General features: G+C 40.8%; 2 protein-coding genes across 4 annotated transcripts; one reads left to right on the top strand and one right to left on the bottom strand.

Moving 5' to 3' along the window:
• Positions 1 to 251: 251 nt before the first annotated feature.
• LOC113141328 (uncharacterized) lies at positions 252 to 8,963 on the top strand. Of its 3 annotated transcripts, XM_026325677.2 has the most exons (13): positions 253 to 642; positions 5,043 to 5,228; positions 6,153 to 6,290; positions 6,474 to 6,536; positions 6,638 to 6,771; positions 6,864 to 6,917; positions 6,993 to 7,029; positions 7,155 to 7,307; positions 7,431 to 7,513; positions 7,707 to 7,752; positions 7,864 to 8,151; positions 8,263 to 8,341; positions 8,433 to 8,963. In XM_026325677.2, exons 1-13 carry the CDS (start codon positions 594 to 596, stop codon positions 8,653 to 8,655), a joined length of 1,533 nt encoding a protein of 510 aa, XP_026181462.1. In that variant the 5' UTR covers positions 253 to 593; the 3' UTR covers positions 8,656 to 8,963. The 3 variants fall into 3 exon arrangements, with proteins under 3 accessions (XP_026181461.1, XP_026181460.1, XP_026181462.1); XM_026325676.2 differs by having other exon boundaries at positions 252 to 642; positions 6,864 to 7,029; positions 7,431 to 7,483; XM_026325675.2 differs by having other exon boundaries at positions 252 to 642; positions 6,864 to 7,029.
• ccdc97 (coiled-coil domain containing 97) lies at positions 8,626 to 11,532 on the bottom strand. The gene is made up of 7 exons (XM_026325678.2): positions 11,143 to 11,532; positions 10,855 to 11,040; positions 10,548 to 10,707; positions 10,256 to 10,344; positions 9,987 to 10,167; positions 9,770 to 9,893; positions 8,626 to 9,141 (listed from the first exon to the last, which is right to left on the bottom strand). The coding sequence occupies exons 1-7, from the start codon at positions 11,236 to 11,238 to the stop codon at positions 9,015 to 9,017; spliced, it is 963 nt and encodes a 320-aa protein (XP_026181463.1). The 5' UTR covers positions 11,239 to 11,532; the 3' UTR covers positions 8,626 to 9,014.
• Between the last annotated feature and the right edge of the window lie 485 nt (positions 11,533 to 12,017).

The raw sequence follows: 12,017 nt of genomic DNA, 5'->3' as shown, positions 1-12,017 counted from the left end.
ATACGTAATGGAGTAGAAGTAAAACAACTTCAAATGGAAATACTGAAGTACTCGTATCCTAAAACTGCACTTGAGTAAATGTAAACTCTTTTCTGCACCTTATGGACCCACCTTGTGTTATTGTTGAGCTGTTTGTTCTCATATACTGGGGATTTCCCAAAGCCTTTATCTGGCTCTGTGGCAGATCACTGGCTGGCAGCCAGATGGCGCTTTAGATCTGCTTATTGGTGTTTAGCTGACGTGTTCATAGCCCTGTGTCAGGCTCAAACAAGTTCACTCACTTTGAGTTTCACTAGTTTGTTTTGACTGGTAAAAACCTGCTGTTTTTCCATGTAAGGAATGAAACCAGTTACCAGGATAAACCATAACACTGCACACGGTTGATTAGTTTAGACCTTTGAACCTGTGAAACTTAAACCAATGAGCTGTGACCCTGCCCTTGTTTCCTCTCGTGCTTTTACTTTCATTTTAGACTTGTCAGGCCACAGTTGAGGGAGACTGAGTTGACAGAAGGTTCACTAACACTAATCAGGCTCTAGGTGTAAACACTGACTTCACACGGTGTTTGGACTGTAAGTTGATCTGTTTCTGCCATGAACGTCGACGGCCTGAATGATGCAGAGCAAACAGATGTGGAGGAAAGTGAGTATGAAACTAGTTGTTTCTCCTGTTTATTCTTTTAGTTCAACTTTGGGGTTTAGCTGCACATGAGGAGAAATGTGTTGTTACAACAAACTGTACTGAAAATCAGATGATCTTCCGTGAGAAAAACAGTCTCAGCAGTTGTTTGTTATCACAGGCTGGTTTTAGCAGCACAGATATAAGAGGGGGAAAAAAAGCAGCAGCAGAAAACCGCAGGGCGTCAGATGAGCTGGTTTCTTGTAACCCTTTATTTTCCTGAACCTTTCTACAGATCTACATATTGATTAGATCAGAGAATAAAATGATCAGGTCTGTGAGGTTTTAATGTGTCTAAGATAAGAGAAGCTTCAAGGTTTCGACCCAGGGGGAAGTTTGCAGGATTGGCTTCCTCCCAAAGCTCTTAGCTTTTAGACATTTATCTTTTCAATAAGCAATCTGATCTTCTTTTATCACCATTTCATTTATTTAAGGCACATTCAGCTTCTACAAATGTTCCAATATTGGAATATCTGTGACAAACAATCTTGTATGTTTTTGCCATTTCACAGTAAAGTGATGCAAATCCCAGTGACAACATGGCAACATATTTATTAATTATTGTATTAGCTCTAAATATAATGTATTGACGCTTTAATGCATATTCAAACGTGGGCCTACATTATTAGAAGTAACAAAAATAGTCAATCAGTGTATAAAAACAAACTCATAGTAAAATAATGAAAATTATATCAGTGCAAAAGTTTGGATCCTCAATGATAAATGAATTAAAATGACCTTTAATGACCTTCTAATGCATTAAACATGATGCTGATGACAAACATCCGTCCTTTCAAAGTAAGATAATAAATGTGATAAACCATCAGCTATAGAAGAACTGTCCAAGAAGAGAAACGAACAGACAAAAAAACAGTTTGGTGAAATATTTCTGACATTTTGGGTTGACAGAGGCTCAGCCCCTGAGGATCATGCTTCTCGGGAAGAGCGGAGCAGGGAAGAGCTCCAGTGGGAACACCTTGCTCGGCAAACAGGCGTTTGAGTCGGAGATGAAGCTGACCAGAGTCACTCGACACTGTGAAAAGGAGGAGGGGATGGTTGGAAACGTGCCTGTCGCCGTGATCGACACACCGGGGCTTTTTGAGACGGACCGCAACAAGGAGGAAATTGTTCGGGAGATCCTGAAGTGTGTGAAGCTCCAGGAGCCAGGACCTCACGCCTTCGTCTGTGTAGTCCCTTTAGGGCGGATGACACAGGAGGATCAAGACACCAACACACTGATCGAAACCAAGTTCGGTCCAAGAGTCTGGGACTACACCATCGTGCTGTTCACCCACGGGGATCGTCTGGAGGGAAAAACCATCAACCAAGTCATCACCGAGTGTGACGAAAACCTCCGCAGCTTCATACGCAAGTGCAGCGGCGGCTTCCACGTCTTCAACAACAAACAGCCAGAGGACCAAGACCAAGTGGCAAGCTTCATTTCCAAGATCCAGACCCTGGTGGCCCTGAATGGAGGGGGGCACTACCACACAGCACTCTATCCCGAGAAGGAGAGGAGGATCAGGGAGAGGCAGGAGAGCATCCTGGCGGAGAAAGAGCCGGAGATCAGCCGCAAGATGAGGGAGCTGCAGGAGCATCACAAGGGGGACGAGCTTGAGCTGAAGACGAAAGAGCTGTGGAGGAAAGAGGAGGAAGGATCACGGCTGGCTGCAGAGAAGCAGACCAGCATCAGCTTTGTCAGACTCCTCCTGTTGCTGGTTCCTCTGGGTCTCCTGGTTCTCTTGGCTCTCCAGGTATCACATGTGTGGCCGCTGGGAGTAGCATTCGTTTGGATTTTGATTTTCATGGATGTGTTTCCAAATATTTCCAGAAAAATATCGTGGCTGCCTAAGAAAATACTCTGATGCAGTGAAGCCCAGTTAGTAATTGGTCATCTTGATTGGGCTTATGATGATTTGTAATAGATTTAACTCTTTATACATGTTTATAATCAATAGCCTGATATCTTTATTCCCACTTAATCCTTCTTCCAAAATTATAAATCTGTTAAAAAGATCTCAGAGCTGATGCTGCATGTAATTACTCACAGTTTGACTGAATGTCATGAAACTAAGAGAGAAACATCTTTAGTGAAGTTTATTTTGAGGAGAGTTTAGTGATGTTTACTGTGTGTGTACCTCCCCTATGTGCCATGTAGTCTTCCTCCTCACTGGGTGATGACCTTTGACCCACTGCACCCCCTGCACATCTCAAGTGTGAAGTCCAATGTGCAGTCGAGACAAGAGCAGAGATTTTTGGAGACAAAGCTGCTGGTCCCCATAAGTGCCTGTATCCTATTTGATGATGTCTGATGAATGTTATTATTCTGTATTTTCTCTAATGTCACACTGAAACAGCAGAACTATTACACAGATTATACAGATTAGGTCCGTTGCCCAGTTCTGCTGGATATTTGTTCCGTTAAAGGGAGTTTTCCTCCCCACAGTCACCAAGTGCACAGAAAACAGTTGTGTTTTTAGACTGAGTGAACAAATTAGACCAACACGTCTGATTTCATTCAGTGAAGACATTGTTTTACCTCAAACTAGTGAAATATGTCGGGTCACTGTTCCTTTCATTGCACAGTTCATCTTACAGACTGTTAATTCCTCAGTCTGAGAGCTAACCTATTGATTATTGATGGCTCATATTTCACTTACTGATTGATTAATTCTCTGCCTTGCTTTTGGATGAATTAATAAATGATTATTGATATGACCTGGACTAGTGATTGGTCGTTTTTCTATCAACTGGTTATTGATTTTGATGTTTTCAAGAGGTTATTCAGCTCACAGGTGATGTGTTTTATCCAGGGTAAAAAAATGCCAATTGTCAGTGTGGCTGCTTCATTTTGCCTGGTTAGTTTTTCTACCAGAGGCTCATTAACATATTGCAACTTCCTCTGCTGGTAGCATTAAACGATTTAACATATTGGTGCTGAGTGAACCAGTTTGATGCTGGATGAACCAGTTTGATGCTGAGTGGATCAGTCAGCTGAAACTCATTGTGTGATTCAATTTCTGTTTCATTTGTCTTGTTCAGGGACAGCAAAGGTAAGATCTGCTTTGGGATTTTATCTGTGCGGGTTCAGGTGATTTTTTTTTTTAACATGGTTAAACAGGTTTTCTGGTGTCATCTGAGCGTCATCAGTCTGATTGGTTATTGATTTTGATGTTCATCAGTTTGATGAAGCTGCTCAGATCAACAGTGAAATGTTTTGACTTAAAAAATAGAAGTCCAGTTGCCATGACTGAACCTCTACTTATATACATACTTGTGTATATATAATATATATATATATATATATATACATACATACATATATTACACTATAATATATATATATATATATATATATATATATATGATTTATACCTACCTGTTTAGCAGGATACAGAGCAGCAGCCTTTGTTTAAAGTTGAATGAAGTTAAAACGTTGAATTGGTGCAGTTTAAATAACTTTACAATCTGATATTAACCATAGTCGAAACGTTTTAACCCTCTCCTGACTAGAAATAAAACTAAAATAAAATGATGGCAGGTTATTTAGGCAGTGTCTCGGATTTTAAACAGTCACAGTCAAATTGGTTCAGGACGTTTCACTTCCCTCTTTATCCTTTATCCTTTATCCTTTGTGTCAGTTCAAACCTGCCTGACAGGGAAGTTACAGGATATAAATGGATCTCCAGCACTGAAAATCCTTTGCAGTAACTCTGCTGCTGGATCTTATTGTGGAAGAAAAAAGGAAAAAGTGAGCGAAACCCCCTAAATAAAAAATTTCTAAGGCAGACTTAGCTTCAAAGTAAAATATGAGGGTTTTTGATTTATTGGTGATGATAACTGATCGGTGTTCGTTTACCACTCTGGACAAATGTTCTCGTGTGGTTTTGGTTTTGAGATTAGGCTCTTTAACAATTTGACTAAAGGCTGTGACAGTCTGATAATTTGATTGTGTGTGTGTGTGTGTGTGTGTGTGTGTGTGTGTGTGTGTGTGTGTGTGTTTTTAATTTGGAAAGAAAACCACATGAAGCGGATAATTTCTAAGGCAAAGAACTGCTTCAAAGTAAAATATGAACTTGTTTGGGTTATTATTGATGATAACTGATCATTGTTTGGTTGAATTTTCCAGCAGTTGTGGTTAATCCTAAACCTGCCACGGCTCATAACTTCTGGCTTATATTGACAATTCCATGTTGAACTCTGCAGTTGGAAAAAGATGTAGTTAACTTCTCAGGGCAAATGTTCTTGGGTGGTTTTGTTTTTGAGATTGAGCCCCCTCAGGTAAATGTCAAAAACAAAAGGCTGTGACAGTCTGATAGTGACAGTCTGATAATTCAGTGGTGTTTTTTTTTAAATTTGGGAAGGAGACCAAATGAAGCGGAAAAGAAGAAGTACAACACAGAGAGTCATTTATACTGAATGTGATGATGATGATGATGATGATTACAATAAAAAGAAGAAGAAGAAGAAGGAGGAGGATTATGCTCAGACAGACAATGAGCAGCCTGGACCATCTGACCAGACCCACAACAAGGGGACGCCTGTAAACAGTGAGTCTTCAGAGCCACAATCAGCTTCCAGTTTAATTTTCCATCATAAGTCTCTTTCTAACTCTAGATTCCTCTTGTCTTACATGTTACGTTCACTGCAGAACATTGTCTATAACATTGAAAAAAAAAAACACTTCCTCCATATTTTCTATTGTGTGTCAATATGTTTGTGTTAATTTGTGCAGAACTCTGGGATGTGACCTGTGGAAACAAACGGGGCATTCTGCATAGAGTGAAGTTGGCCAGCAGTAAATGGGATACTTACTAATACTACAGATTTACTAAGACTATAGATTACACATTTCCTTTCCCTTGTTTCTAATTCTTCTCTCATGTGGACACTGTATTTACTTATTCAGACTGGCTTTTGGTTCATAGCATCACCCTGCCATTTTTGTGTTTTCTGTGTATTTCATATTCTTTGTTATTGTAGATACCCTTTATTTTTATTTATTTAATGTTGTCAAGCACTTTGGTCAACCTAGGTTGTTGTAAGGTGCTATACAATTAAACACTGATTGATTGAAATTAGTTCGGGTGATTTTACTTCCTTCTTTATGCCTGACTGGGACCTTCTTGCTAAAGCGAAAATCCCAAGATCAATAATTTCTAAGGCAAAGAACTGCTTCAAAGTAAAATATGAACTTGTTTGGGTTATTATTGATGATAACTGATCGTTGTTTGGTTGAATTTTCCAGGAGTTGTGGTTAATCCTAAACCTGCCACGGCTCATAACTTCTGGCTTATATTGACAATTCCATGTTGAACTCTGCAGTTGGAAAAAGATGTAGTTAACTTCTCAGGGCAAATGTTCTTGTGTGGTTTTGTTTTTGAGATTGAGCCCCCTCAGGTAAATGTCAAAAACAAAAGGCTGTGACAGTCTGATAGTGACAATCTGATAATTCAGTGGTGTTTTTTTTATAGTCATTTATATTGAAAGTGATGATGATGATGATGATGATTACAATAAGAAGAAGAAGAAGGAGGAGGATTATGCTCAGACAGACAATGAGCAGCCTGGACCATCTGACCAGACCCACAACAAGGGGACGCCTGTAAACAGTGAGTCTTCAGAGCCACAATCAGCTTCCAGTTTAATTTTCCATCATAAGTCTCTTTCTAAATCTGGATTCCTCTTGTCTTACACGTTACGTTCACTGCAGAACATTGTCTATAACATTGAAAAAAAAACACTTCCTCCATATTTTCTATTGTGTGTCAATATGTTTGTGTTAATTTGTGCAGAACCCTGGGATGTGACCTGTGGAAACAAACGGGGCATTCTGCATAGAGTGAAGTTGGCCAGAGGTAAATGGGGTACTTACTAATACTACAGATTTACTAATACTATAGATTACACATTTCCTTTCCCTTGTTTCTAATTCTACTCTCATGTGGACTCTGTTTAGGTGACGACTGTATTCTGTGTGAGGGCAGCTGGTTCTCTCCCACTAAATTTGAGAAGTTTGGTGGTAAAGGTTCCAGTAAAAAATGGAAATCGACTATTTTCCACAAAAATAAACCACTGCAGTATTTCCTTGATGTAAGATGTTTTTAGATTGTAAGCAGAGTGTTCTTCTCTTTATTTAATTAACCCCCACTGACCTCCTCTTTAACTTTTCACTATTATCACAGCAAAAGAGAATAACTGTAGGAGTTAAAAAGAAAACAACCAAGAAGACTCCAAAGGTAACGTCAGCATGTGAGGTCAACAGATTTATGCAAATTGACATGTGTCATGAGAGATTTTCTTTATTCCTCCAGCCAAAGATATTTTCTGAATCAGAGAGCTCCGCTGAAGGTTTGTCTTCATTTTCCTCTAACTGCATCTCAAACCATAAACTGAAGTAGTGTGGATGCCACAGTAATACTACTCATTTCATACCAATGAACTTCTACTATCATTATAATTCCCGTTGGTGTCAGAGTCCCCAGAAGACACTGAGGAAGAAGATGATGACAAAGATGACGACTGGCGTCCAAACAGTGAGGGACTGGTGCAGGAGGCAGAGGAGGGCGAGGAAAAAAGGGTGGAGTCTGAAGATGAAGAAGCTGTAGAAATGGACAAGAATGGAGAAGGTGAGGACACGTCTTCTGTTATTAACACGAGTGTTTTCTGAAGGAGTGAACTTCTCTGCAAAGCTGTTTCTGAGTGTTGGGTACTGAGCATTTCTCTTTGGGTTCATATCATTTTTCTTTCAGACGGGGAACCAAAGCTGAATATCCCACCCTATGAGAAAAGCTTGCTGAAGGATGTAAGTGTCGTCATCAAGCAGCTCCCAGAGGTAACACAGAGATAAACTGCAGAGTAGTTTCCACTTTGTTTCTGCACATCATCTTCTGTTACGTCTCCAAATACGAACTGATTTATTTTAGATGTTAAAAACAGATTATTGCTGACCTAAGGATAAACTCGCCTAACTTTTCATCTGATGCCATCACATCTCTGTTGCTGGTGTTTTATCTCATCTGCTTCAGGCCAGGAGTGATCATCAGCCCAGCTGCAGGGAGCATCTGCTGACAGGTGTGTAAATGTTACTGTAGGTAAACCAGCATCTTTATTGTACATGTGGGATTAAATCCGTTTTGTGTTTCTCTGATGCTGGTGTGTAACGTCAGTTTCATTTATGAACAGACAGTTTGCATGACTGTGGGGAAGCACAGAGTGAAGAGCAGAGTGAACCCAACACTTTGGAAATACCTGACCTCTCCGTAACACCAGACACACATGAGGATCCCCCACAGATGTCAGGTCCACACATCACTGCGGAAGAATTCATTCAAAGTAATGAAAGAAAAGACCCCTGTGAAAGTCATGGCATGTCAGGATCTGAGTCCAGTGCAGCTGGAAAAATGAGTGATGTCAGCACAATGACAGTCCCCACACCGCTGCGTATCAAAGAAGAAAGATTACGTCAACTGAGTGAGTTGTTCAGAGACCATAAGTAATTGCATGTTTTCTTGTCTTTGCTGCATTTTTGTTTGTGCACGACCAAAAGCACATTTCAATATTTGTTTTCTTCTAACGTCACAGCTGAGAATCTAGGGCAGGCAGATGCCACCACCTCCGGCCACGATGCAGCACGATTAGAAGAGATGGCGCATGAGACGACGTAAGGTTTAACAATCACATTACTTGTGTTAGAACAGATGTTACATTTACAGCACATACAGTATAAGTACACTACATATTTCCTTCCACAGGCTTTCCCACACAACAGAATCCTCAGACACGGTGGAGCGGCCAGACTTTAGGTCCTCTGCTAACATCGATCTGGACACAATGGACCTAGATCAACTGAAGAGAGAGAAAATCAAAATGCAACTGAAAGTTTTAAAGTTAGAGCAGGAATACTACACTCTGAAAATAAGGAAACTCAAAAAGGACAATGTAATTACTCAAGGACAGAGTAGTTTTAATAGTTAACAAAACTCAAGCTGTGGTACTTTTTATTTTCGATTTATTTTCAACACTGGGACATGTTACTATTGCATATTAAAAAGGGAAGAGCACTTTTAGAAAGAATTGGTGTGTGGAAATTATGTGAAACTTAAATAAGTGAACATAATTTGGAGCGATTATCATTGAAATCTTTTGGGAAGACTGTACTTTACTGGTTTACTGACTGTTTTTATATCTGTTCGTACAGACAGCTTGGAAAATCTGATAAACAAACGTATTTATTACCAGCTCTTTTTCTACTCAGGGGTAACATTAAAAAAAATAAAACATTTCCTTTTGTTGTCCATTTGTCTTTACAGCTGTGTTGTTTCACTGCTCAGCTGCTACTCTGTCATGCTTTCTTCATCTTCATCTTCATCCTCTTCTTCCTCATCTTCATCAAAGTACTTATCCTCTGCGTCTCTGCTGACGATGTCCAAGTTGTCGTACTCTGGGTTCTCATCCACCTCACTATAAAACACACACACGCACAGACCCTTAAAATACACACTTTCAAAACCCACAGCTCATGACACTATGTCCTTCTTCAAAGTAACTTAACATTAAAACTCATTTGTTTTGTTTCTTCCTGCAGGTATCTGTGGTGTTCACATCAGCATCTGCAGTGTGTTATATTTAGGAATTATGCCACTTTACCAACTGCATCATTAAAACTGGATTTTAAAAATATTGTCTACACATCTTATGTTTGTCCTGGGGTCAATCTGCAAGTAGGGACTAAACGTCAACCACAGGAGACAACAGGCGTTTAGTTCAGTTTCATTCAACAAAACTGTTTGTTGTAAAGGCGATAACATATTTAAACAGACATCATTCTCTTCATCACTTATCTTAGTTGCAATAATGTAAATGAAATGGGCAACACTTCACTCTTTTGTTTATTTTAAAGCCCAAAGTATCTTCATCAGGATTTAGTGGAGATTATTATATGAAATAATAATCAGGAGAACTTGACAATGAAATAATAATTCATCGATCACAGTTCACGCTAAGCTTGGCTTTGACCCTTGTTTCCTTAATGCAGATGCAGCCTTTACCCACAGTGAATGCCCAGTGTGTGTGTGGTGCCACAGCTGACCTGTAATTGAAATCTTTGTCTTTGCCATCTAGGAAGCGCCGGTGCATCTGACTGATGAACTCCTCCCTGAGCAGAGCCTTCTCCTGTGCAGTAGGTGCCCATTCATTGAGCTGGACTCTATCATCTAACGTATGGACACACAGACAGACACATGCTGACAAACTGCACAGAGGTAAAAGCAATTACAGTAATATTTTAGAACTCCAGTGACACTCACCACCCTCTTCCTCATCCTCGTCCTCCTCCTGTGCACCCTCCTCTCGCTCCTGCTCCTCCTGCAGACGGTTCTGGATGAGGCGCTCCTGGTAGGAGTTGAGGAGGAGGTGGGCGAGCCCTCCCCTGGCACTCTCTTCCCCCTCTGCACCATCCAACATGGCTTCCTGGGAGCGTTCCAGCACCTAAAGCATTGAGGAAATGATTCAGAGAGTAACTGAATAATCTTTAAGAGGAAAAACCAGTCGAATATGATCTGAACTGAAAAATCACCTCCTCGTCAGTCAGGTATTGGCCAATATATTGTTCATACAGCAGCGGCTCCCTCACGCGCATCTGCTCCTCGCTGAAATACTGACCCTCTAGGAGGAGAACACAGTGAGAAAAAACATAAACAACAGATACTAAACTCCAGCAGCAAGTGTCGACTGTTGTGGTGGCTTGTTAAATGTTAATGGCGTTAATGGCGGAGTAAATAATAAAATCTATACCAATACCAATACCAATCTATACCAATTCAATACCAGCCACTGTAACAGAGTTTGGATTATGCAAAGCCCCCTACCCTTCTGCAGGGCCCTGAGGGCAGCATAGCGCTGGTTTCTGATCCTGGTTCTGTTGGTGCAACCTGTGGCTCGTCTCTGTATCACTTTGCTGTAGTGTTGGGCCCGTGGGTCTGAGCTGACGTGGCTGAAGGCTGACAGGTGCTGGGGCTTGATGCAGGCCTAGAGAAACAGCAGCAGGAGGCCAAACGATGGACAAGATGTTACAGATACAGATTTGTTCTTCAGGCTCTGTGCTCTAATATGACATTTTCTAATCCATCCGTCCCCGTCAGTGCAGTTCTCTCCACTGCACAGATGAACACATACATGGTACCTCTCCAGGAACACCAGTGGTCTGCTCCGGTACTGATGCAGCAGCTCCTCTCTGCGCTGCTCTGGGGTCAGCTCGGCCTCCCCAATCTGCTGGCTCTTCACCGGGCACCCACTCCTGGCGACGGCCTCCACCATGGAGCTGACACAGCTGGACTCGGCCTGGCTCACGCTGACGATGGGCTGGAAAACCAGAATGACACGATAACAAAAACACAGTATAGTGAGATGTTATTTACATTGTGCGTCTATAAAACACGTGGACGTCACTTCTCGTCATCTCACCTGGTCGTTGCGCAGGGGCTGCTGGGTACCTGTCGCTGGTTCATCCGGTAATTTGTCTTCACTTGTTTTAACGGGAGGTTCAATCTCACCCCACATTATAAACAGTGTGAACCCGCCTCCCACCGCGATGTCTGCGGCTCTCACCGATCAATAACTTCGATTAACTGAAGCTCAGTTAGCTTAGCGTTAGCCTCAGCTAATATTTACTACAGCGGGTTTAGTCTGCGCTAATGAAATAAGTCATCAAACACACCGCAAAGAGCTGGTGGATATTCTCCGTTTAATATGAACATTCTCAGAAAAAATCATGAATTACAGTTTAATAACACACGAATTTCCCTTCACCGTTTAATAACATGTTCTGCCACCATATTGGTCCGTCATTATTATTGATCCGCTTCTCTGCGACCGAAAGAATTGTTCCGCATTAACGGAACGGAGGCACAGATTCTGCCACCGCCACCTGGTGGCGGATTCTGTGCAGCACAAAGAAATAGGTAGATTCTTCTTATTATTATTATTAATTGTAGTGTTGTTTATTTGTTCTTTTTCACCCACTGTTTTTAAAATTATTTTTATTATTATATTTATTATTTTTGTCTCTTTTATTTTTCTGTTTATCACCCGTGCTGTTTTTAATGAGCTCATAAGCCCTAAATGTTGAGAACCCAATTACACAATTTGTTAAAGTTTGATTAAATAGGAATATTTATTTACGGGAATGTATTTGAATGTAGCTGACCCTAAATACTATAGTTTAGTTTTTTATAACCAAACAAGAGTGGAAGTGGACTTCCTTTCAAAACAAGTGCAGGTATTATTCTGAAACTTTGCTCCTGACATGGTCAACTATAGGAGTTGTATTTTGAAAGTTT

Source organism: Mastacembelus armatus, chromosome 8 (genome assembly GCF_900324485.2).
Source record: "Mastacembelus armatus chromosome 8, fMasArm1.2, whole genome shotgun sequence".
Lineage (NCBI taxonomy): Eukaryota > Metazoa > Chordata > Actinopteri > Synbranchiformes > Mastacembelidae > Mastacembelus > Mastacembelus armatus.
This window is presented reverse-complemented; position numbering and strand designations above follow the sequence as displayed.

What these genes read in the sequence shown, in the direction of transcription:
- ccdc97 (XM_026325678.2), bottom strand. Translation starts at nt 11,238, where the DNA reads ATGTGGGGTGAGATTGAACCTCCCGTTAAAACAAGTGAAGACAAATTA. An exon ending in TGTTCCTGGAGAGGTACCAT is followed by an intron (nt 10,708 to 10,854) that starts GTATGTGTTCAT and finishes CTGTTTCTCTAG; the next exon opens with GCCTGCATCAAGCCCCAGCA. An exon ending in AATACCTGACTGACGAGGAG is followed by an intron (nt 10,168 to 10,255) that starts GTGATTTTTCAG and finishes TCAATGCTTTAG; the next exon opens with GTGCTGGAACGCTCCCAGGA.
- LOC113141328 (XM_026325675.2), top strand. Translation starts at nt 594, where the DNA reads ATGAACGTCGACGGCCTGAATGATGCAGAGCAAACAGATGTGGAGGAA. An exon ending in TCATCAAGCAGCTCCCAGAG is followed by an intron (nt 7,514 to 7,706) that starts GTAACACAGAGA and finishes CATCTGCTTCAG; the next exon opens with GCCAGGAGTGATCATCAGCC. An exon ending in GAGATGGCGCATGAGACGAC is followed by an intron (nt 8,342 to 8,432) that starts GTAAGGTTTAAC and finishes TTCCTTCCACAG; the next exon opens with GCTTTCCCACACAACAGAAT.